At 43.7% G+C, this 24,774-nt stretch overlaps 1 protein-coding gene and 1 pseudogene across 1 annotated transcript in view; both read right to left on the reverse strand.

Annotated features, from left to right (window-relative positions):
- NSMAF (neutral sphingomyelinase (N-SMase) activation associated factor) overlaps nt 1-24,774 on the reverse strand; it is a 66,684-nt gene that overhangs the window by 5,811 nt on the left and 36,099 nt on the right. Inside the window, exons 10-25 of the mRNA XM_010838986.1 lie at nt 20,384-20,513; nt 17,693-17,764; nt 15,667-15,775; nt 13,408-13,584; nt 11,712-11,791; nt 11,086-11,176; nt 10,926-10,989; nt 9,635-9,686; nt 9,415-9,535; nt 8,538-8,669; nt 7,779-7,821; nt 6,856-7,019; nt 5,220-5,328; nt 3,465-3,523; nt 959-1,026; nt 79-146 (exon numbers count right to left, since the gene is read on the reverse strand). Of these exons, the coding sequence (XP_010837288.1) occupies nt 79-146; nt 959-1,026; nt 3,465-3,523; nt 5,220-5,328; nt 6,856-7,019; nt 7,779-7,821; nt 8,538-8,669; nt 9,415-9,535; nt 9,635-9,686; nt 10,926-10,989; nt 11,086-11,176; nt 11,712-11,791; nt 13,408-13,584; nt 15,667-15,775; nt 17,693-17,764; nt 20,384-20,513 (1,539 nt within the window). The remainder of the gene's footprint in view (nt 1-78; nt 147-958; nt 1,027-3,464; nt 3,524-5,219; nt 5,329-6,855; nt 7,020-7,778; nt 7,822-8,537; nt 8,670-9,414; nt 9,536-9,634; nt 9,687-10,925; nt 10,990-11,085; nt 11,177-11,711; nt 11,792-13,407; nt 13,585-15,666; nt 15,776-17,692; nt 17,765-20,383; nt 20,514-24,774) is intronic.
- LOC104987889 lies at nt 22,608-23,815 on the reverse strand (annotated as a pseudogene).

The raw sequence follows: 24,774 nt of genomic DNA on the forward strand, positions 1-24,774 counted from the left end.
GCCCGTGCTCCCCTCCCTCAGGTCCACATAGGGGGCTACACGGCGTGGGGAGTGAGGGAGGGGCCCGCAGATACATACACGTTATTATCCCAGGAAGAGCTTATGACAGTGGCGTCTCCTGGTAAAAGCAAACAGGATGATAAAGCCTGAAATACAAGTGACTCACCATTAATAATTTACAAAAATTAAATGACTCCTTAATGTGATAAAACTATCTGACAAGTTCCCCCCAAAATTAACCCCCAATTCTGGTTATGTTGGTCTTCCTCATATTCATGAAGTTTCTCTTCATCTGGCTAATTCCAGATGCCTCGTTTCCTCCCAAATGTAGAAAAGTGAAAGTGGGTCGAGTGTGCAAGGATCTAGCGTGATGGTTCTCATGGGGTCCAGGCGCCCTCACTGCCCTGGGCTGAGGGACCCCCACTTACATCAGAGTCGGGGGGGTGCAGGTAGGGACTGTCCTTAAGAATCCCAACACCCACTCTGGGTTACAGACTCAGGTGGGGAAGGAAAACTTCTAAAATCTTTAGGGAATTTCAAAATCTTTCGGATGCTTTACATCAACAATAAAATGTGTTTTTTTTTTTTTTGCAGAAGAACTGACTTTCTAGTATTAGATATCAACTTAGAAATGCATTAAAAGTTATATAAGTGGCACACATACATTTAGTCTGACAGTTCCAAAAAAGGCATGATCTGTTGAGAATTCTACTGGATAGCAATGTAAGCTTTCTAGGCTACAAATAAAACCACGATAACACGAGAAAGAGGTAACCTGAAAATTTTCTGATTTAATTTACAAGGCATCTACCTAAGGCATTCTGTAGCTACCACACAGAAATAAACCCAATTATCTGGGAAGAAACAAATGTCACGTGTGTGTGTGTGTGTATAAAGCAAACTGCTCCATGAATTTCCACCATAACACTGATACAAAATGAAAACGAACTCAACTCACCATATTTGAGAATGATATGCTTCTCTGTAGCATCCTGGATTCTTTGGAAAACATCTTCAAGGTGGAATCTAATTTAACAGCAACAAAACAAACGCATCAGAAAGGCTTCCTGACCCTTAGACATGACCAGCACGTGCTGAGGTAATGGGCAAGGTGACTGAGGGCTGGGTCCCCCACGAGGACTCTCTAGTCTGTGAAGTCTATGACCTATGGCGCCATGACAAGGAGGTCAACTGAGAGCCATGACCAGAGGCAGAGTTAAACCTAATAACTGATAAGACTCTAAAGTTACACATGAGGAAAAGACAAATTTTAATATTAAAGAGAACCAAAAGATCTTGGCAATGTAAGGTGTTTTTTTTGCCTTTTTTTTTAAGTAGCCACATTATAGAGTGATGTACTGCAGGCTTCCCAGGGGGCTCAGTGGTAAAGAATCTGCCTGCCAACGCAGGAGACCCCAGTTTGATCCCTGGGTTGGGAAGATCCTCTGGAGGAGGAAATGGCAACCCTCTCCAGTATTCTTGTCTGGAGAATTTCATGGACAGAAGCGTCTGGCGGGCTACAGTCCATGGGGGTCACAAGGAGTCAGACATGACTGACTGACTAAACAGCAACCCTAGTGCTGCATTAGCATTTACGGAAGAGAGACACTAACTTTCTAAATAATAAACTGGGGATTAAAATGTCCAAGCTTTTTAATTTTCTTGCCTAACAGAAGCTTTAGAAGTGCATCAAGGTTACCTCTTAAATAAGACTGCAAATTGCAACGTGCTCCAAACACCCATATTTGAAATATGCAACAATATGTTTCCCAACTTGAAAACATACAAACGATAAATAAAAGGTGAGATGAGCTTTAAATCATTTCTTCTTTATAGCACAATCTAATATTTCAACCTACTTTTTGCCAACACCACATGCAGAAGTGTGCTGGGGTGTCAGGAAACTGCCAGCTAGCCTGGCATGTGAAGATGCTTTCTCAACATCAGAGGGTCCCCTCGTTCTGGGGGTGACCACGCCAGAGGCTGCCACAAGTGGGTCTCCCAGATGATGGGATCGCCTGTGGGGTTGCCCACACTCCTAGATACACGCACCTCTGACGAAAAGCTACAACTCCAGGGTGACCGTCAGGGTACATGTAAGTCAGTAATACACATGGAAATATAAATGCACACAGATCAGCAATATGAGCTATTAATAGTGAAGAAACAAACAGAAAATAACAAAAGCTTTTGATTAAAAAGGATGTTGGCAGGTTCACAAAGAAGCCATAGGCTTCATAAGCCTCAGAGGTTTAAAGCCTTGATGCCTGTAAAACTCATGGTTTACAAGGTCAGACAAGTACAGGGAACCTAAGGATTTAACAAACAAACCCAGCTAAGAACGCAGGCTTTGCTAAAAAATAAGGGTTTTTGTCTGGTGTGATGACGGCAGACTGGGGGGACTGGAACCCTGGCCGAGCGTGCCGACTTCCTCCCGTGAGCATTGCCATCTGGCCGCCCCCAGCGTGGCCCGTGCACACTGCAGGCGCACTCCCTGGTCCACCGTAGGATCCCTTTCTGGGCTTTGTGGAAATTCTATTTTATGAAATCCAAGGTTGTATTTGACAGAGAAAGGAATGACATGCCAAGGAACGAAAGCCATGGTCCCAGGATCTGAGACCAGCAGCTCTGACCTACTGGAGCGGTGTGGCTGCACAGAATCTGGCCTCAGCTTAATGGAAGAAAAACAGAATTTCCTATGATGAAGACTGAAGCACAGGTAGGCGGTCAGTTACCGCTACAAACTCTGTCCAAACCAGGCATCTCAAAGTACATGAGGGGCAGCTAAGCTCTTCCCCTCTCATCTCCTATCCCTCCTGAGCACCTGCCACAATTCAAATGGGACGCAGATGAGACATGCATCAGTTAATGGCATGTCGTGTAGACTTCCAGGAAAAACAAAGCTGTGGCTAGCAGGAAAAGCCCAAGGCTGAGCCCCTTTTTAGGATGAAAACCGTGAAGTTCTCGTGTGTCACTAAGATACAGTTACCAGACTATCAACCAGCCGGCGCAGGGCTTCTGCAGGATTCTGACAATGTACAGGCACATTAACAGTGTTTGAATTAGATTTTTGAACTTAACCCTACAATCAACACCTAATCAAAAAACCGAATTCATACACTACACACCGAGTGACAGAGTGGAGAACACAATCGCACGTCTGCCCCCGCGTGCTGCTGTGCTGCCTCTGGTCAAGCCCTTGCGCCCCAGGGAGGGACAGGCCCACCACACACTCTTGCTGCCCCGCCCCTTAAAATTCTAGGAAGCTTATCAGCAATAGAAAGGCATTTTCCACTGTCGTTTTTGGCAAATGAACACTGAAATTTTACGTATTATACCACAAACTAACTGCCCAAATTTTACGTGCCGGTGACACAGCAGGTACAGTCCTGGACTGAGAGACGACGAGACACTTGGACGCTTTATGACTCAAGATAACCCAGCTTTCAGGTAGGAAAACACACCTTGTGAGGTTGTGAAGATGGACGACCCATTGCGGGACACGGCTATTCCAGTGACTGCCCTGTCGGAAAACAAAGTGTCGTGAATTACCATCAACCATGTGCTTGGACGCCGGCGTCCTACAAAAGGCCCTGATTTGAGTGCAAATTCCTGTGACTGTTTTCTTCACAGCATGACTGCTGGACCCATCCCACCTTCCACAAGGCATTAGCAAGTCATGGCTCGGCAATTCCTAATTCTGTTCTGGCGACGCCTATGGCTGGAAAACACCCCCACTCATAGCTCCCAGGCCGCCCTGCGGGAAGGCTGCCCCACGTCTGCCCACTAGAGAACCAGTGACGCTCGCTGACCACCATGGAAATGCCTCCGTGTGGTCATTTCACTTGCTTGGTCACTTAGCATCTGTTCCATGATGATGCTGTTTGGTCCTGAGAAGGGCTGGGACCCAGGACCCTCTGCTGCAATGCTGGTACCTGGACAAACATCTCCTCCAACAACAAAATGCAAAGAAACTATAACGGACTAAAAATAACTGCGTGCCTGGGCAGCTGGGGCAAATTATGGACAAGAAGATAGAAAAAGATAAAAAAAAATCTGATGCTAGTTCTGAAAAGCTGGGAGCAAAAGCAGGGGACTGCGCATGTCCCCTGCACACAGCACCCAAGGGGTAGAGCAACCACATATGCCACCCCTCTGGCCCGACCCCTGGACCCAGCCCTACCCTCACTCCACTTAAGGAACCAGCTCGCCCCTCCTCGTGGAGCAAGCAAGGGAACCTGCTGCTTGTTCCTGCTCCCTCTGCTGCAGCCGGGGCCCCAACAAAGCCTCGCCAGAATTTCCTGTCTGGCCTCTGATCAATGTCTACAGATCGAGGGGGTCAAGAACCCAGGTCAGTATCAGTCCCAGCAGGTCCTCTTCAAGTTTCCCTCATGTCTTCATGGCCTCAGGTGTCGAGGCCCCTTTCTACCTGCTGTTTAGAAAGGGTGATGAGGGATAGCCAGTGTTACAAGGAATAAGGGGGACCCACAGGTTTCTTTGCAGGAAGCCATGCTCTGATTGGGGGCTGTGGATCGGACGGGGACAGGCCTGTTCCGTTCCACCCATAACCAGATGTACATGGCATCAAGCGTCAGACAGGGCATCGGTGGCCCTGGAGCAGGACGTGGGGCCTCCTCCCAGCCTGAGTTTTCTTCTCTGGAGCAGGACGGGTCAGCGAGGTCAGTGCTTCCCAACCTTCCCACCGAGTCCATCACCACCCCTGCAGACAGGGGCCTCAGATGCTCACGACCCCTCTGGGGCCAACGCAAGCCTGATTTGGGGGAGGGCGTTTAAAAAAAATTCTTATGAACTTTGCAACGCTCTCTCTCTCCATGTATGCACACACGTTTTTCGTTTTTTAAAAAGGACACATTTTCCCAGATGATAACAGTAAATGTGACACATGGGGGAGATATATCCTGTTTCTCAAGAACTTCACACCGTCGGACTCGAGGGCCGTGAGCCTGTCTGAGGAGCACCCAGCCACCTGCCATCAGTATATCCGTCTGTGCTCCAGAACGATCGATGGCCGAAACAACACACACCCACCGTCTGTGCCACACTGACCCCGGGTGGCTGGTCCCTGTGGACGGTGTAGGGGGATAAAAACCAACCACGACAGCTTTGAATGACAACGGCCCCCCGTGACTCAGCTTAACCTGGCTTCACCCCAGGCCGAGACCCCACCGTGCGCACGGCCAGTGCAGAGATACTCTTACTCTTTGTGGATTCTGTGTTGCTCCTGGGGCTCTAGCCGGGCGATGTTACTCCAGGCCAGGGTTCTGCTCTCTTCTGTCAGGTCTTCAAAAGACTCTTCGCCTGGAGAGACTACATTAAATTGCAACTCAGTCAACTAAGCTTCTAACCAGCATTGGAGACAAGTGTCAGAGTCTCAAGAATTTCCATTAAAATCAAACAACTAAGACAGCAAAACACCCACCGAAAAAGAACGACTTTGAAATACACTTGTTAGACAGCTCCATGTTAGTGAAGGGAAAAAGAATCAGGTGTATGATCTAAATAAAACATCATTTGAAGATTAAGAAGTATCTTTGACTACTAAAGCCTTTGTGCACTTTTAGCAATGTCTGCAGAGTTTTCACTCAACCCTGAAGCTGGGAACTTCAGGAAACATGGCACTGAATAATCATTTCCTTGTCAGCAATCTTTTCAAAAACCTGCCAGTTCCCTAACAACACTGCAGGGTTTTGGTTTCGGTTTTGAGCAGGAGAAAGAAGAGATGAAACCAGCTACTACCACCCTCTTGGGCTGGACTAGCTAAGCCATCCCTTTGCTTCTGTTTTGAGAAGGGCTGGAACAATTTCGCTTTTGAGAAAATCCCCGTGGATGGGTCTGGTGATTAAACTGAGCATGGGTTCAAGGGCATCACGAGATAATCCCATGGTCTTCATGACTCAACCCGTGGAGCTTTCTCTCTCAGGTCACGAGACTGCGGGCAGCTGGACCGCTGAGCCGAGCAGGTCCCAAGTGTATGGCCTGGGGAGCCTGGACGTGCCAGGGACAGAATGTAGAACTGGGAGATGACAAGCAGCCCAACCACTCTGCTCCCAAGGTCCACGCAGGGTCGGATTCCTGGGAGCCTGGGGGTCTGAGGCCGTTTTATGTGAAATGTACAATGTGGATAACTGGATGAAGGGACTCATTCTTTCTTCCCTTTCTAAATACCAGCCGTGAGAACAGGGTCAAGTTCATTTTACCACCTGGCACAGAGGCTCTGTAAATGTCTGTCAAATAACTGAATAAAAAACCAGAATCGAATAAAGAGAGCACCCTGCACTGAAGATCTGTACGTGGGGGTGGAAAAACAGGGATGTTGGAAGTCACTCCTGGGACAGGGCTAGGTGACCCTGTTAACAGCAGCCACAGCCAGGACAGATCAACATGAAAACATGAATGGCTAAGAATCAGAGGCCAACTTGGAAAACAACAGAAAAGAAAGAACATAACAACAACAAACGCTGCCAGGTTGCATTAAATTACCAGAAACTAAAAGTGAGTTGATTTCCTTTAGGGATGGTACGGGGAGGAAGGAGGGAGGAGGGTTCAGGATGGGGAACACATGTATACCTATGGCGGATTCATTTTGATATTTGGCAAAACTAATACAATTTGTAAAGTTTAAAAATAAAATAAAATTAAAAATTAAAAAAAAATAAACAAAACAACAAAAAGAGGTCTGTTTGTAGGAGAAACTCAGTGAGACAGTAAAACAGAATCATCTCTAAGCTGTTCAGGGTTCATAACTTGTCTCTTTTCTAGAACCTTCAGAAAATGGCTTAATCAAGAAAGAGAAACAGAAGGTGCTCATGTTGTTATTCTCTTTACAAGATTTACCTGGAGAATCTGCCGTGGAGGCATTGTAACTGGAGGGCTGGGACACGCTTTTAAACTTTGGGGTGATCCTTCGAGGATGGGGTGTCACAAAGAGCTGTCTGGGTGTCTGTCCAAACTCTAAGATCTGGGTGAGCATGGCGACCTTCTCGTCAGGATCCTCGATGCTTTAGGACAGAACACAAACCCCTGTGGTGACCACTGGGGTCAAGCTCCCTGAGTGCGTGCATTTCAAATAATGCAGATCACCAGGAGAGAGATTAACCCTCAAATAGTAACAGCAACTATATGCTAGAACTGTCTAGACTGTATTGTTTATTTGTTGTTCAGTTGCTAAGTCGTGTCTGACTCTCTGTGACCCCATGGACTACAGCCATGGGGATCCTCTGTCCATGGAATTCTCCAGGCAAGAATACTGGAGTGGGTAGCCATCCCCTCCTCTAGGGGATTTTCCCGACCTAGAGATGGAACCTGCATCTCCTGTGTTGGCAGGTGGGTTCTTCACCACTGAGCCACCAGGGAAGGCCCCCAGACCATATTACATGTCTTTAATTTCTGAGGCTCAGTATTTTATATAATGGTAAAAGCGGGCTATAATTCACTGTAACATTCCCATGCCTTTATATCCTCAGATAACTGCATTCATCATTTAGACACAGAGCTCATTTGTGGCTCAAGTAGAAAATTCCTTAAGTGAAGTCGCCCAGTCATGTCTGACTCTTTGCGACCCCATGGACTGTAGCCTACTAGGCTCCTCCGTCCATGGATTTTTCCAGGCAAGAGTACTGGAGTGGGCTACCATTTCCTTTTCCAGAGGATCTTCCCAACCCAGGGATTGAACCCGGGTCTCCTGCATTGCAGGCAGACGCTTTACTGTCTGAGCCACCAGGGAAGCCCAAGAAAATTCCTTACAGACTCGTAAATACCTGTTCAAGTCCACACCTCCTTCATAGGTCAGCGGATGAAACACTGGAAAAAGAGACACAAAAACACTATTGAAAGCTGTACTGTTTTCTTCCAATTCACAATGCTCAGAATTTTAAAAACAACAAATTTTAAGTTGTATTCAAAGAAACTGATTTTCACTTTGCAAAATAGCCTTATACCACCCAGCCTGGGCCAACATCAATGAGGACTGTTGGTTTTCTGAGCTGCAGTCTAACTGGTGGTGAGACACTCTGTTATCTGGGTGCGTGTCTCAGTCGGCGCCTTCTCCTGGGGTAAGCACAGAGTGCCGTGTGTGGAGGACAAGTGAGGGGTCAGACGACCTCCTGCCACCAGTGCCGAGGAGCCTGGAGGAGACAAGAGCTGACCGTGAAGAGGAGGGCTGCAGCTGGCTCCCATCTGCTCAGTAACACAGAAGCCCCAGGGCCCTTGCAGGAGCTGTTCAATCCTATCCTGACTGAGCTTTAGCAGAAATTACTGAATGGGATGTAGTGGACATGCTGAAGGTAGGATACTTCAGCATAGACCCCTTGGATCACAGAGGAGTGGGTGTTTTTAGACAAAAGCACTTCCTCCTCTTCACTCAGGATCGAATCCGGGGTCTCTGAGCCAGGAGACCCCATATATTGAGACCAGATGCTTTGGCCAAGGAAACAAGCTGGGCTGTGCTGAGCCCATTGTGGGGGGTTTGCTTTTGCTTCCATCAAATGCTGAATGGAGTTTCCATGGCTGCTACACACCATTATGGGCTCCGACAGCATCCTGGCCCTGCTGCTTGTAGCCAAACACCAGGTCGATCCACTCATGCAGGTGCTCGGACACGTACTCACTCTCCAGCGCGGCTCTGCTCTTCCGGAGAAAATCCTCTGGACCTAGGAGGAAGCCACCATCAGAACACCCAGGGATGCCACCTGACTTCCTCCCATTCCTTTGTTTTTTCCTTTTGGCCAGGCTGTAGGGCTTGCGGGATCTAGTTCCCCAACCAGGAACTGAACCCTGACCCCCTGCATTGGGAATGTGCAGTCTTAACCACCGGACCACCAGGGATACCTCTCTCATTCCTTCTATCAATCCACATGTCGACAGACACTGGGGCTTCCCAGGCGCACCGGCAGTAATGAACCCGCCTGCCAATGCAGGAGACGCAGGTTCTATCCCTGGGTCAGAAAGATCCCCTGGAGGAGGAAATGGCAAGAATACTGGAGTGGGTTGCCTGGAGAATTCCATGGACAGAGGAGCCTGGCGGACTACAGTCCATGGGGTCACAAACTAACCAACTAAGCACACACGCAGGCATGCAGGCAGGGCTTCTGGGACAGGCCAGAGGGACATGGTCCTTACTGAGGCTCACCCACCCCTTCCATCATGTAAAATATAAATCTGCGGTGGAGGAAGAGGCAAAAATCATTTTTACATTTAGCTCTCTCAAGTACATGATAATGTTTTTACATCACTGTCTCACAGAATACTTACAATTTGGAGTAGATTTTTACCATCTCCTCCAGACAGAGAATTCTACTGTTGTTTTAAAAAATCTAAGCAACTAAATAACAATACTGAAATTGCACAACTAAGTGGAGGGTTTCCGAGATTCAGCGCTTCCCAGGTGGTACTTACTCCGTGCCCAAGGGGGGAGCTCTACGTCGTTAACCAGCTGCCCTCCTTGTCTCTTCCCCAAATCCAACTTCAGACTGTTGACTAAAAAGCTGACATCATCACCGTAGAATTCCGGGATCAGCTGAAAGTTTTGCGGAAGAAAGAAAAGAACAGCAGCAAACATTTTTAAAGCAGTTAGAAGCCACAAGCCCAGTGAATCATTAGCTTGGTAACTGCTTACCTCTTTAAAATCGGTTGCACCATCCAAACAGTTTTTCCAAGTTTCTGCAATACTAAATATGAAAAAAAAAAATTCAACTGATTTTAAATCGAGGGTATGGAAATAGCCAGGGCGCTATTCTACACTTTACCTAAGTCAGATCATTTCTCTTATTAATTCATAATTCCCAACATTCACATGAGTCCCCCCCACTCCCCTTTTACAGACAAGAAAACTCTGGGTCCACACAGGGTGTGAGCACAGGGTCAGGACATGGACCTGGGGTGGGGACATCCACAAGTCTAAGACAGGAGCCTCCCCCACACATGGCCTCATTGAAGGGCCACTCCGGGCAGGTGCTTAAACATGAAAAATGAGCACAATTATTTTAACAGCTCATTTCAAAAAGGGATTATAAATAGACACGTGCAGAGCTTAGAAAAAGACTAGAAAAGACACAGACCAAAAGATGAACAGTGAGTTCTATCTCAGTGTGGTCAGATGCCAAGCGAAGTTATTTTCTTCTTTATACTCTCTGCTTTTCATGGTAAGAAAATTACTTTTGTAACTAAAAAATATTTAAACACTCACAGGGAATTGTATTCAATTCATAGCAGGCTTATTTAGAATAATGAAATGTTGGAAACAGCCTAAATGTCCAACAACAAATAAACAGTTAAATTATGTGATACATTAGGAAGGGATACAGTCATTAAAAAAAAAAAAAAAACAATCACCGTTTTGCAGAACATCTAACAATATGGGGAAAATTTTAAGATTTAATACAAGACTGCAAAAGGCAGGACAAAAAACTATTTAAGGTATGTTCTCACATTTACACACACACACACACAACTACACAAAGCCCAAGAGGAACAGATATAACATTACTGTGTGTGTGTGTCAGTCGCTCAGTTGTGTTCCACTCTTTGTGATCCCTTGGACTGTAACTTATCAGGTTCCTCTGTCCACTGAATTCTCCAGGCAAGAATACTGGAGTGGGTTGCCATTTCCTTCTCCAGGGATCTTCCCAAGCCATGGATCAAACCCAAGTCTCCCACACTGTGGACAGATTCTTTAGCGTCTGAGCTACCTGGGAAGTCCAACCATTTATGTATATATAGAAAACTACAATCTTTTACATACTGGATAAAAGTTTATGGAATAAACAGAAGTGTTTTTAAACTTACACTATATATGTTTTCTTACATGTCCTTCCATTTTTGTTTATATCTAGTTTTTCCAGATAAACATATTGTGCATGTATAAATGAGAAGGTTTAAAAAGTAGAATGTGAGGCACAGATGTCTACCTGTTGAACATTCTATCTGCGTTGTCGAACCTTCCATTCTGCAGGCACAGCATGTACTCTGGCGCTGGAGGGGGAGAAACCAGAGTTAATAAGCTCACAGAATCACTGCAGAGCCCACGTGCACACGTGCGTCCCCAGGAGTGACAATGAAGCAGCTCACCGATCCGGACCAGGTAGAAGAGCACGTAGCCTGGGGAGGAGTAGTGGCTGCCGTACATGAACCTGGGCTCCGGCATCTCCTGGTAGCGGGTCTGCAGCATGGGGAGAGGAGGCCTGTGAGGGCCGGCTGGGAAGACAGTAACTGATCCGGGAGCAAAGCCTAAGGAAACCATGACCTGATCACATCCTAGCCCCCAGTTTCTCTCTTAAATAGGAAAAGGAGCAGATAAAAAGAGGGGGGAAACTGAAGAAACACAGCATTCTTGCAACAAGCATCTTGGTTTTCTTGGCTCAGTGGTAACAACGTCTGCTGGGGTGGGATTGAGAAGAAGAAATTTTACCTATCTTTTGTGCCATTCGCCAAAGGGTAACTTCATCGTGAAAATAAATTGGCAAACCTATGATGAGCTCAGCTCCTACCCACTGAACTGTAAGCAAATGCTAAGCAGCTAAATTCCTCGGGGAAGGAAGGCAGAGGGCAGAGGAGGGTAAAGAATATGCTCAGAACCTTTGGTCTCTTCGAATACACCTCCACCCAGTTTTGGGGAAACGAGTGTCAGGAGCTATAAAAACACAGGCCATGGCTCCTGGGTTGCCTAGAAACCAGGAATCCCCGGGTCCACGTACCAGCAGCCTCTCCAGACGCTCCTGGTTGAGGGCCCCTACTGGCTTACTGAGATCCCGGAAGGTCTCTGGATTTGACAGATCTGCAAAAGAAACAGATTGTCAAAAATTAATTAAAATGAAGGATGCAACTAGAGATGATCATACTAAATGAAGTAAGTCAGAAAAAAAAAGACAAATACCGTCTATCATATCACTCATATGTGGAATCTAAAATATAGCACAAATGAGCCCATCTACAAAATAGAAACAGATTCACGGGCACCGAGAACAGGCTAGTGGTTGCCAAGGATATGGCGGAGGTGGGAGGGATGAGCGGCTGCTGGGGGTTAGCACATGCCAACTGTTACATTTAGAATGGAAAAACAACAAGGTCCTACAGTATAATGCAGGGAACTATATTCAAAATCCTGTGATAAACCATAATGGAAAAGAATATAAAAAAATACTGCATATGTGTGTAAACTGAGACACTTTGCTGTACAACAGATATTGGCACAACACTGTGAACCAATAATAATTCAATAAAAAAAAAAAAAGAAAAGAAAATAGAAAGCTGGCAAGCTTATACTTAATAACATTACCCCCTGAACTGATTCACATGCACACATTTATTTCCAAATAATAAACAGCTTTCTAAAAGTTACAGATCCATTAGAATCACAGTATTTCTGGTGGTTATTTATACAGCTGTAAAGGTTAGAACTTTTGAGTGTTAGCTACAACCACTCAAGAATAAAATCTAATTTGAAAATGTTCACAATATTGATTTTAAAAAAAGACCTACTGATTAAGAAAAATTATATTCCAAGTAAAATGACAGCAAAAAAAAGTAAACAAATTTCAAAGCCCATTATTCTATCAAAATTTATTTTTTAGGTTTGAGTTACTGTGAATATTATCCTATGATAATAGCATAATTGGAGAACTGGGGACCTGAAAATTATCAGATAAATAATATTCCTAGAAAAGCTGTCACCTCTTTCAAGTAAAAGGGAGCAATCAGTGAACTGTCAAAAGTAATTAAATCTTCACAATATCTAATTTTAAGCCATTATAAAATTACTATGCAATCACAATAATTTTGGTAAAATAATTTGAGAGAAAGAAATATACTCTCTCAGTAATGTGATTATTGATGATTCTTATTTCCTTGAGTATTTCAGTACTTTCTAAGTGCTCTACATGAGTTTGAGTAAACTCTGGGAGTTGGTGATGGACAGGGAGGCCTGGCGTGCTGCAGTCCATGGGGCTGCAAAGAGTCAGACACGACTGAGCTACTGAACTGAACTAAGTGCTCTATAATAGTTATTACTTTTGATAATCACATTTTTGAATATGAATTGACATTTAATATGATAACCTGAGATGCGATTTTCCAAGTAAACTCTTCAGTATTTGAAAACAATACTTGTTGGTAATTATGGTAACACTGGCTAAAGATCACATGCGTGTTTTCTGGGTATGGCTTTCAAGACGTATGTGAGTAGTTTCTTCAGGATTAAAAAAAATTCAGAGACAGTAGAGAGAACACACAGAACACACGTAATTCACGTAACACGTGTTATCCAGCATCACGGCGCAGAAACTGGCCACCTAGAGTCACGAGATGGAATGGGTTTTATTCTGCTCACGAATCACAACGTGGTCCTAGGATGGAGCGAGCTCTTTGCTCTGAAAGCCCGGCCCGCGCACGCACCCAGCTCAGAGCTGCTGTAGTCGCCGATGACCCAGGGGAACACGGGGTACTGTGAGAGGTCGCTGCAGCTGCGGTCGGCCAGCGAGTTGAGGTGCAGCAGGTACTGGTAGTTGGACAGGAGGCCACGCTGCCACTGCAGCGTGTAGCCCTCGGCCGTGCGCTCCGGCACGTGGTGCTCTGTGGGGACAGGGGGACAGGCCGGGTCACACCACGCTCAGTGCACGCAGGCCACGGCCACTCAGCAAGTGACGTTCCTACAGGGGCTTGCAGTGTAGACCCTTCAACCCACTGTTGAAAAGCACATTTCAAAAAAAGAAAAGTAGGCTAATCTGTTTTCACAAAAGAGTTGTCTGGTCAAGGATGAGCATCTCTAAGATCCAGGAGGGAAAATGATCAAATATATGATATGAAACAACATATCTATGAGATATATGACAGGAAACATACTGTATCTATTAAATATATAAAACATCATATCTGTGAGAGATATGACATAGAATATCACATCTATAAAATATAGGATATAAAGCATCACATCTATTAAATAGATATGACATAAAACAAACATGAAAATATAAAGCAAATACATCAATATTACATGGCAACATCTAAGGTTTACTATATTTATCTGTAGTCTACAACATGTATTTACTAACAAAGAATTGTTCCCAATGTGCTTGAATTTCAATGTCTTTAAGAAGCCATTACCATTTGAAAAAGCTCATTTACTCCATTTCCTACGAAATCAAAACAAAACCATCTTTTCTTTCTCTTTTAGAGCTGGAAGACAGGCACACGGCTGATTTGTCAATGACTATGTATTATTTATGCAAGTGAGGAATACAGAAAAGAACAGAAACTGCTGAAGAAGAAATCAGGTGTCTGTCAGGAGGACGTGATTTCTCAACTAGAAGGCCCAGAGAGACCACCTGGAAATAACCTCAGAAAAGAAGGAAAACACAGATTGTGTGACACCAGTGAGAATCTTCCTGAGAAATGAGTCCATTTTTCTATTATGTTTAGAAAATTCTGCTTTCAATTTTTTATTGGCAGCATAAAACAACTTCCCTCATTTGCTGATTCAATATTTATTCTTAAATACTTTGCCAAGTTTCTTCTCTAGCTACCGGGAAAGGGCTTAAAAAAAAAATCAGAACACTTATCCTCTGATTTTCCATTCTTAGAACATCACAGAGGAAGTCTGAACAATCTCAGGAATAAACTCGGAAAGGACACTTCACAGAAGCAGACTTTCTAGACCATGGTGGGTTTAAGATTTTAGGACTCACTATGAGAGTTGAGTTTTTTGTTGCAAGCTTGTTACAGTTAGAAAAATTAAATGAAAAAATTAAATTGGGAGGCAGGAGATAACAGTAAACCCAAAGCAAAGCTATAGTTATGGACTGAGTTAAACTGAATAGCTTAATGTGAGAATAAGCAAATATGAACTTTAGTAAAGTTCACTTATAAACTTTAAACTATGTTCTTCATATGAAAACAAACAATTCCTCCTTGAGAGAAAATTTCTTTTCTAAGGGAATTAACTCACTACTTCATAAATGGGTTCACTGCACACTGGAACAGCAAACAAAACTGAGATGGTATTAATCAAATTCCAACATGTACTTAACGCATCCCATTCTAGTCATCTGACAACTCTGAAACCAAGAATAACTTAATTCAACCATACAACTTAATATGTTTGTGCTCAAAAAAAAGGAAAATACAGGTGTCTTCTCTGACAAAAGTGGGAAAATTCACATTTCCCATGGAAGACTGAGGAAGTAGTAGTTAGGAGCAAACTGCGCTCCAGGGTACCATAAGAGCATCGCAGGCTCACGTGTTCCTTTTTTACCGTCTCCCAGTTTTGTGACTAGGACCACAATTAATGATCACAAACACATGAATGCATACCCCACTGTCTCACATGAGGAAACCCAGTCCTGGCATTCATAAACCAATGGAAGACAGGACTGGACATAAAAAATGACCACGTGTATTCTTTATAATCCATTCAACTTGGGTGTCGTTAAGATACAGAAAAAGCTCACCAAGGGTTTTTTAAAAAACCGAATTTGAGTGAACTATTACCAAATTTCATTTATATTTCCCTTTGTTTTTAAAATGCCACTCTGCTAATGATGGTTACTGATGAGAACAGATAAAGGGGACCCTGGAGAGGTGACACTGGACACAGCGACTGTTCCACTGCTGAACCACCCCCACGTGAACAGATACAAGGGTGGGTGGGCACCAAACCTAGATATGTAGCGATGTAAAAGTAGAGGTCGTCTCGGTCCTGACGTTCATAGAACTTCAGGTAGATGTCGGAACACAGGTCATCTTCTGTGCAAAACACTTCCAAGCCCTACAAATCCAGGGAGGACAGAACAAAGGGCACCTCAGTGTGAGGGACTCAAGTACAAAAGCCTTTCAATTCAACACTTGCATTTTTTATTTGTAGGTCTTGTGTGCATATTCCCCAGCTCTTCATTTAATTTATATAACATGAGAACAAGACATGTATTTCAGCTAAACTTTATAAAATCGCTTTTAGTGCTGAGTATTTTTATTGGTAATCACATTTGTGAATTTGTGCTGAATCAAAATTGGCAACTTGTGTCTTCACATATGTTTTTCAAACACAAATGTTTAGCTTTCCTTTATAAATTCAATCATAATTCTGATTTTTGTATTTAGAACTCTCAGGCATACTTTTTATACTTTTAAGTACATTTTCATGTGCCTCTAAATATATGTAGCATTTTTGTATATTAAAAAATACATACTTTTCTGATTAGGTTTTTGAGATTTGTGTATGTTGATTTATACATGGTTGGTTTATATTTTAACGACTATGTAATATTTCACTGAATGAATATAATTCACTTTGTGTGCCCTGCCGTATCTGATTCTTTGTATTCCCATGGACTGTAGCCCACCAGGCTCCTCTGTTAATGGAATTTTCCAGGCAAGAATACTGGAATGGGTTGCCATTTCCTTCTCTAGGAGATCTTCCCTACCCAGGGATCGAACCTGTCTCTCTTGCATATCTTGCATTGGCAGACAGATACTTTACCACAAGCGCCACATGGAAACATAAATTACTTGAGTGATCCTCTTATTGATGAAAAACTAATTCAACCATAACTATTTCAATTTAACAAATTGATAATTGAATTCATTCAAATAGGAACTTGCAATTATTCTTAAGAAAACTGTTGAGCTGTATAGATGATGTGTTGGTGAGGCCAAGACGGGATAGTAACAGAAAGGATGAAAACAAAGCATTGTCCCAGGTTCAAATACAGGCTTTCATATTACTAGTTAACTCCTGGAGTCTCAATTTCTTTGTAAAATAGGGTATCTTGTAACCTCAGAGAGGCTGTGCTAATGAACAGATACTGTACATAAACTGCCCAGTACACACAAAGTACTTAATCAATGCCAATTTCTTCTCTCTTTATGACTATATTTCTGTATTTTTAACAGCATCTGTTTCCCTAATCCTCTACTGGTACTGAAAATGGAGAATCACTTCTGTGTAAGAGAAGCAGGAAAACAGTTAAATTTAATAAAGGTAAAACACCAAAACAAGCTGCTTTAATATCCACAATGCTTTTGTAATGCCACCAACTCACTGGTTCATCTTCAAAGGAGAACAAATACACTGATATTGACATCAAATGACAAGCCCCTGGAGTCACATCCTTTGTGGGGACTGGTTTCTAGATTATAAGTGTGTGACTCACAGGAGGGTGGACTTGGGCTTATCCCTGAGATAAGAGGCATGGCAGGCAGGACAGCCCTGGTGGTTGAAATGGTTACCTTATCCGTTTCTCCCTCTCCCCAGGCCTGGAGGCAGAGGTAATCTAAGTCCACAGTGACTGTGCTACAGTTCCACTGAGGGCTGGCTCTGTAAGAACTTCTAAGCTCTGCCTGGAGACCTTGCTGGGCTGCAACAGGGTGGCGGCAAGGAGCCCTGGGCCGGTTCTGCATGTACAAACCCAGAGCCCTGAGCACTTACTTGGGAGGGAGAAACCCAGGGTGTTCGAGTCCTCTTGCTCTGGGAGCCAAGAACATGTTCCCCGCAGCCCTGCCACCTACCAAAAGAGCTGCTCCTTTAAAAACTGCCAGCTTACCCAGAAGAAGGAGCCATGAGACTCAGAGCCCATCTGCTTACAACACAACATGCGGGCACCTTCCAGAGTGGCCCCGGGGGCTTTAAGTCAATGAACCACTGACCAACCCGGAGACAAGACGCCCATCCTCCAAGGGAACTCACCAGAGGCATGAGGCCGTGTCTCCTCTTGTAAATGCGGCGGATGTCCTGGAGCATTATCTGGACCACGGGTTTCTTTAAAAGTAGAGAGAGAGAGAGAGGATGAGCTGGTTGGATGGCATCACCAACTCAACGGACATGAGTCTGAGCAAACTCTGGGAGATGGTGAAGGACAGGGAAGCCTGGAGTGCTGCAGTCCATGGGGTCACAAAGAGTCGGACACGACTGAACAACAAGAGAAGATCTCAAACTGCAACATTCTGACGCAATTAGAAGCTCCCCTTCGGTATCAGAAAGGGAAAGATGAGCCCATCTTAACTTCCCAACAGATCACAAGTGAACGGCTAGAAAGGGGGCTCTTAGGACAGGGCACACCCCACTACGTGCCAGCCTGCCCTTTCCACTAGCTCTGTGACCGTGGACATGTCCCTCTACTCACTCCGCTTTGGTACTCAACTTCTCAGAATGATAATGCACTCATCTTTAAGATTTTTTTTTTTTGATGTGGGCCATTTTTGAAGTCTTTATTGAATTTGTTACGATACTGCAGAAGCAGTTTTACATTTCAGTTTTTTGGCCGCGAGGCATATAGGATCTTACAGCTCCCCGACCAGAGAGTGAACCTGTACGCTCTGCATTGGAAGCTGACGTCTCAACCACTGGACCACCAGGGGATCCCTAGGCATCTACCTTTCAGGTTTTTGGAAAGCTGTTGAGTGATAAAGAGCATTAAAGGATTGGTGTGTACAACCTCACAGGAATTTTGCTTTTTATAGACCTATAGTTTGCTCAGAAACTAATATGCATCTTTTTTAGAGCCCTGTCTTTTGTCTCCTTAAACTACAGTGGTGCTGTTCAGGCATCAAGCCATGTCCGACTCTGCGACCCTATGGACTGTACCCTTCCAAGCATCTATGTCCATGGGATTTTCCAGGCAAGAACACCGGAGGGGGTTGCCATTTCTTCCTTCAGGGGCTCTGCCTGACCCAGGGGTCGAACCCGCGTCTCCTGCACTAGCAGGGCAGGTTGTTTACAACTGAGCCACCAGGGAAGCCCAAACCTCAGTGTAATAAAGCTCATAAACTATAGTATAAACTAGAGCCTCTATACTTTATGAGAGAGGTTTTCTTGCTTCTCTGGAGCCTTGAAATGCTAGTAAGAGAGGAACAAGGTTACAAAAGGCTACAGGTCCACCCTCCTCCCCACATGAGAGGGAGGAGGAGCCCACAGAGGCAGGGTATGCAGCGGTGGAAGCTGCAAGAAGACTGGCCAAGGCCCCCAGCCCAGACACCTGGGACCCTGAAGCTATGGCACATACTCAGATATTTTTGCAGAAGTACTGACTCAAGCCACAGCAACTGTGGTGGCCCATACAATTTATCACACCACACGGAAGGCCAGTTCTCTGTCCACTGGAGGGCCCGGTGGGTGTGCTGCACCACCTGGTGGACAGACTCATTATAGCACCACGTAGAAAAGGGCTTCCCTGGGGGCTCAGACGGTAAAGGATCTGCCTGCAATGTGGGAGACCTGGGTTCAATCCCTGGGTTGAGAAGATCCCCTGGAGGAGGGTGGCAATCCACTCCAGTATTCTTGCCTGGAGAATCCTCATGGTGGGCTACAGTCCATGGGGTTGCAAAGAGTCGGATGCAACTGAGCGACTAAGCACAGCACAGAAAAGGATATATTTGCGTTTCAGTGAGTGTGTGTGTGTGTGAGTGTGTGTGTGTGGTGTGCTCAGTTGCATCTGACTCTTTGCGACCCCATGGACTGTAGCCCACCAGGCTCCTCTGTCCATGGGAATAATACTGGAGTGGGTTGCCATTTCCTTCTCCAGGGGATCTTCCCAACCCAGGGATGGAACCTGTGTCTATCACATCTCCTGCATTAGCAGGTGGATTCTTTACCTCTAGCAACACCAGGGAAGCACATACAATGACTGACCAACTGGGAGAACTTCTTCCATGGCAGAAAACACTCCTGTTCTTAAAGCTGCCGGCCAAAAGGACCAACGCACAAGCAGAGTATTGGGATTTCTGCTCTTTCAATGAACCGCTCTGAAAAGGGGCCAGATCTAGATAAAGCCTCTAATCTTAACAAGGTTTAGTGTAGAAATCTGAGTCTCTACTGTCTGGCCAAGTGAGTCTACAGGCATCGTGGAAGAGAAGCCTGCTTCCAGCACCACCCCTGCAGCTGCCCAGTGACAGCATCTCAGCACGCACCTCTGCGCCGCCGGAGAGGACCACTTTCTACCACTTCTCTGGGCAAGACTCAGACCTACTGATTGTGTTTATAATTAAGGAATAACGAGAAATACGACTCAGGGGTACAGATAAGCAGGTACACGGGAAACATCCATTTTCCTTAACCTTAGTAGATTTCACTGCTCACTTGCATGAGTGCAGAAGGTATAAATCTCTAAGGACCCTTTACTAAAATCGGGAGGGGTGGGGTTTCTTCTCGCATCGCTGACAGCAAGTGACCCCGAAGTCACAGAAAACAAGTTAGGGGAGGTCAAATGTCAAGGTCACACGGGGAGCCTGTTAAATACCAGATGCTGGATGAGCAGGGGCGGTCATTCTGACTCTCACCAAAATGTTAGAACACAGTAAGGTCAAGTTCAGAGAATGAAAAGTTCACAGAAGACGAAAACTGCAGTGCAAAGGAGCTCTCCCTGGCCCGCAGTCCGCTTACCGGGTACCCGTTGAGAGGCTGGAAATAGAGGGTGGTGTCAGTGACGCAGGCGTGGCCAGGGTTCGTCACCAGAGGTGTCACCATTTCTGCTTTGCATTCCATGTGCAGCTTTTCAGAAACACTTTGGAACCTGAGGATACGTTTTCCAGCAAAAGCAAGAAAAATCAGAAATCAATCTATTTTCTAGGCTTAACTTTATCTGAGGGAGCTCCAGGGTGACTCTGCAGAACAGGTATCTAAACACAACACTTAATATAAGAAAAGCGGTGACGTAAGCTAGTCGCCTAAATAAAACTGCCTTTCTTTTAATGGGTACAATGAGTACTTGATTTTGAAAAAATAGATGAGGTTATGTATCACAGAAGAGAAGACAGACAAGTGAAAAAACTTGTCAAACAGGCACAAGAAGAAACAGACAACCTAAGTAGTCTTACGTCGAGTGAATAAATTGAATAAGAACACTTCAGGCCTGTATGGCTTTACCAATAAATTCTACTAAAAATTTAAGGAAGAAATACAATCCTGCACACATTCTTTTGGCAAACAGAGACTAAAGGCATTTCTAAACTCATGTTATATGGCAAGCATAACCCTGATAGCAAAACCTCACAAATACACTAATATTTACAGAGCAATATCCATGAACAGAGATGTAAAATCCTTTACAGCCACAACTACTGAAGCTCGTGTACCCTACCAGAGCCAACCCGGGCTTCCCAACGAGGGAAGCCACCGCAACGAGAAGCTGTGCCCCGAGATGAAGAGTAGATGCCGCTCGCCACAACCAGAGGAAGTCTGAGCGCAGCAACAGAGACCCGGCACGGCCAAAAAGAAAAAGGAATTTAAAAAGTCCTTTATGAAATGCTAGCAAAGAAAATCCAGTAATACGTAAACAAAAAAAGCAATACATCATAAGCAAGTTGGATTCACCCCACGAATACAAGGTTGTTTTAACAATGAAAAACCAATCAACATAATTCATACTATCAACAGAATGAAAGAAAAAAGATGATCTCAATAAACGCACAAGAAGCACTTCACAAAATTCTACATTCATTTTTGAGAATACTCTCAGCAAACCACACATAATAAGAAACTTCCTCATCCTGATTAAAGGACAGCTATGAAAACCTACAGCTGGCATTCTTTCGCGGTGAAACATTACACCTCTTTCCTGTAATACCAAGAACAAGGCAAGAATGTCTGCTCTCACCACATCTGTTAATCAAACTGTGCAATGAGGCGAGAAGTAGAAATAAAAGCCTTAAGAATTTCTGTGAAACTTTCATTATTCACAGATTAAACAATAATGGACAGATGAAACACTATAGAATCTACAAAAAACCCCCCCAAAACAGATATCTTTACCAGCAAATTCTGTAACATTTTCAAAGGTAGTATAAGACACACATCTCACAAAAAGGTAGCAATAAAACAGAATATTACAAACTAATCTCATTTATACACATAAGGTTCTAGCCAAAGCCAACTAATAGTAAATTTTGAATTTGGACAAGCCATAGGATACAAGGTCATTGTTTAAAAAAAAATGAAAAAAAAAAAAACCCCTATTTTCTATATACCGTAAAAAATGATTGGAAAATAAAATTTTGATAGCATCAAAATCTAGGATTATGCTCAAAAGACAGCAGCATCCACATACTATAATATAAACATATTATATATATATAATATTAGTATTAGTCGCTCAGTCATGTCTGACTTTTTGCGACCCCATGGACTGTAGCCCGCCAGGCTCCTCTGTCCATGGGATTCTCTAGGCAAAAATACTGGAGTGGGTTGCCATTTCTCCTCCAGGGGACCTTCCCAACTGTACATAAAGGAGACTTCATTAATGTGCATTAGAGGATACCCCAGGTTAACCTGTTATAGAAAACTGTCTTTTAAGTCTTTAAATTCTATACCAATTCTATACCTCTGGTTGGCAGATTGTTTCTTTATTTAGGTTTTAAGGTGAATGACCTGGGGCTATTTGTTTCCATCAACCTGACTGCAAATCTAAAGGCACAGTTGAAATGTCTATTTTTCTTGCCATCCTCAGAAGAGACTGCTGCAGATCTACTCTATGATTCTCATTCTTTTCAGCTTACAATACAAATAGCTTATTATTTTTTGCAACCTATGTCTTATAATAAAGCAGTGCTGAAAAATTAAATAGAAGAATGTTCAGTTGCCATATAGGCTACGAAAATGATTTGCTGGTGATTTTTAAGCTTGATTCTAAATAGATTTACGAAGAATGGCACTTGGAAGATGTGGTTCAAATTTTGCTATTTAAGGTATCTTGAAATTATAGGCTCACTCTCCCTAAAATTTCAAAAAGTGTAGAGCTGAGGCTCTTAAGGGTATAGCAGTGATAAAAGCTTTCACAGTCATTTCTAAAAAGCAACACTTCATAGTTTTCTGTCTCCAATGGTTCTCTAATATACTTGTAGAAGGAAGGCAACAGAAAACCAAGAATAAAAATAGCTGAGCTCTCCACAATTGGGCTTCCTGCTTACTTTCCCTGTTCAAAGAAAAGAGGAGACACCATCTTGCAATAGAGGCTTCATAGGCAACTGGGCTTCTCCAGTGACAGTTGGCATTTGATGCCCCATATCTCTTGGTTCTTCTTGTTGCCAATGGTCGGCCTGGCAATGGTGGTGAAATGGGAGCAATTAATCTGTAGATGAGGGAGGGCTTCCTTTAACAGTTGAAGGGTACCGTCTGGTACGATTCCAAAGACTTGTAGTGTTTTTAATGTGGGAATTTCTCCAAGTTCAAGTAAAGTTTCAGGTATTATGTCATAGCACTGACTGAGTGATAGGTGTTGGAGGTAGTTGAGTTGATAAAATTCTGGAAAGCAGTCATTTTTCAGCATGACACTATCACTTAAGTCTAGGTGGACAAGATTGGGACATCTTCCAACTAAGGTAGAGACATCTGATCTCTGCAGGTTCTTTCGGTACCCGCTGAGGTTCAGCTGGGTGATAGTCTCTGACACAAGCTGTATATAAACATATAACATGTATATATATAAAACATGTTATATATAAACATATAACAGTACAGGGAACTGGACGAGGAGAAAGAACTCTCTGTCCTGTCTTTACATCTTTCAATCTAAAATTAATCCCAAGTATTTTAACGAGGACATTTTGGGGTGTAAATGGGGAAACCTGACTATGGAGCCATGAGCTGCCTGGCATGCAGACTACTGCTGCGTGAGTATCGTGACAGTATGGAGGGCGGCAGAGATCTTCCTGTAACGGAGAAATGTTGAAGTAGTCGCGGGTGAAGTGTGAGGGAGTCTTGCAGTGTCATTTCAAATTGCTCAGGAAAAAGTTATACTCATATTTTAAATACATCATACCAACATACATATGCACATCAGCTGTACATGTATACCTATTTATATAACATATAGACACACGTGTGTTACTTACGTACACACACACAGCAAGCAACAGTATGAGCATGCAAAGTGAAAGTGAAAGTGAAGTCGCTCAGTCGCGTCCGACTCTTTGCAACCCCATGGACTGTAGCCTACCAGGCTCCTCCCTCCATGGGATTCTCCAGGCAAGAGGACTGGAGTGGGATGCCATTTCCTTCTCCAGGGGATCTTCCTGACACAGGGATCGAACCCAGGTCTCCCGCATTCCAGGCAGATGCTTTAACCTCTGAGCCACTAGGGAAGCCCATGCAAGGACCAACGCAAATTACGCAAAATGTTGACAAATTAATACTTCGTGACTCACAGGGAATCTGTGTTCACTATTACCTTTTTGACTTGTGAGGATTTGAAATTTTTCAGAATGAACAGTAGGGAAAAAAAAATATACTTCAATAAAAAAAAGTATTTCCTTGGAAGTATGATGAAAACTTATTTAGCAAAAGTTTATTTTCTTTCGTTTAGAGGAATTATATAATCCTGCAATATTTCACTTTATGTTGTAAATATTTCTCCCCCAAATTCTTCAGCCTAACACTCTGGAGACTGGAATAAGTTAAAACTTTCATGGTGAACCATTTTTAAAATTCATGTCATGCTGAAGCCCAGGATTAAAGTCTAAATTGCTACTTAGAAAAATTATCCATTCTAAGTAGGTCAAAAGAAGCTAATTCTTATTATATAATTCTTATTCTTTTCCTTTCTAAAATGAATGCTATACTTGCCCTTCTGCAACACATTTAACTGGAACATCCTACAAATACAAAAATGAAAAGTAATGCTATGTAGGTGAAACAGAGAAAGAACAAACATAACCATAGAAAAGACATTCTTGGCAAGTGACTTTACCAGCAAACTCTCTAACATTTTTAAACATAGTGCAAGGCTCACAAATCTCATAAAGGTAGCACTAAAACAGAGTATTACAAACTAATCTCAT

The sequence above is a fragment of the Bison bison genome, unplaced genomic scaffold (genome assembly GCF_000754665.1).
Source record: "Bison bison bison isolate TAMUID 2011002044 unplaced genomic scaffold, Bison_UMD1.0 scf7180017864108, whole genome shotgun sequence".
Lineage (NCBI taxonomy): Eukaryota > Metazoa > Chordata > Mammalia > Artiodactyla > Bovidae > Bison > Bison bison.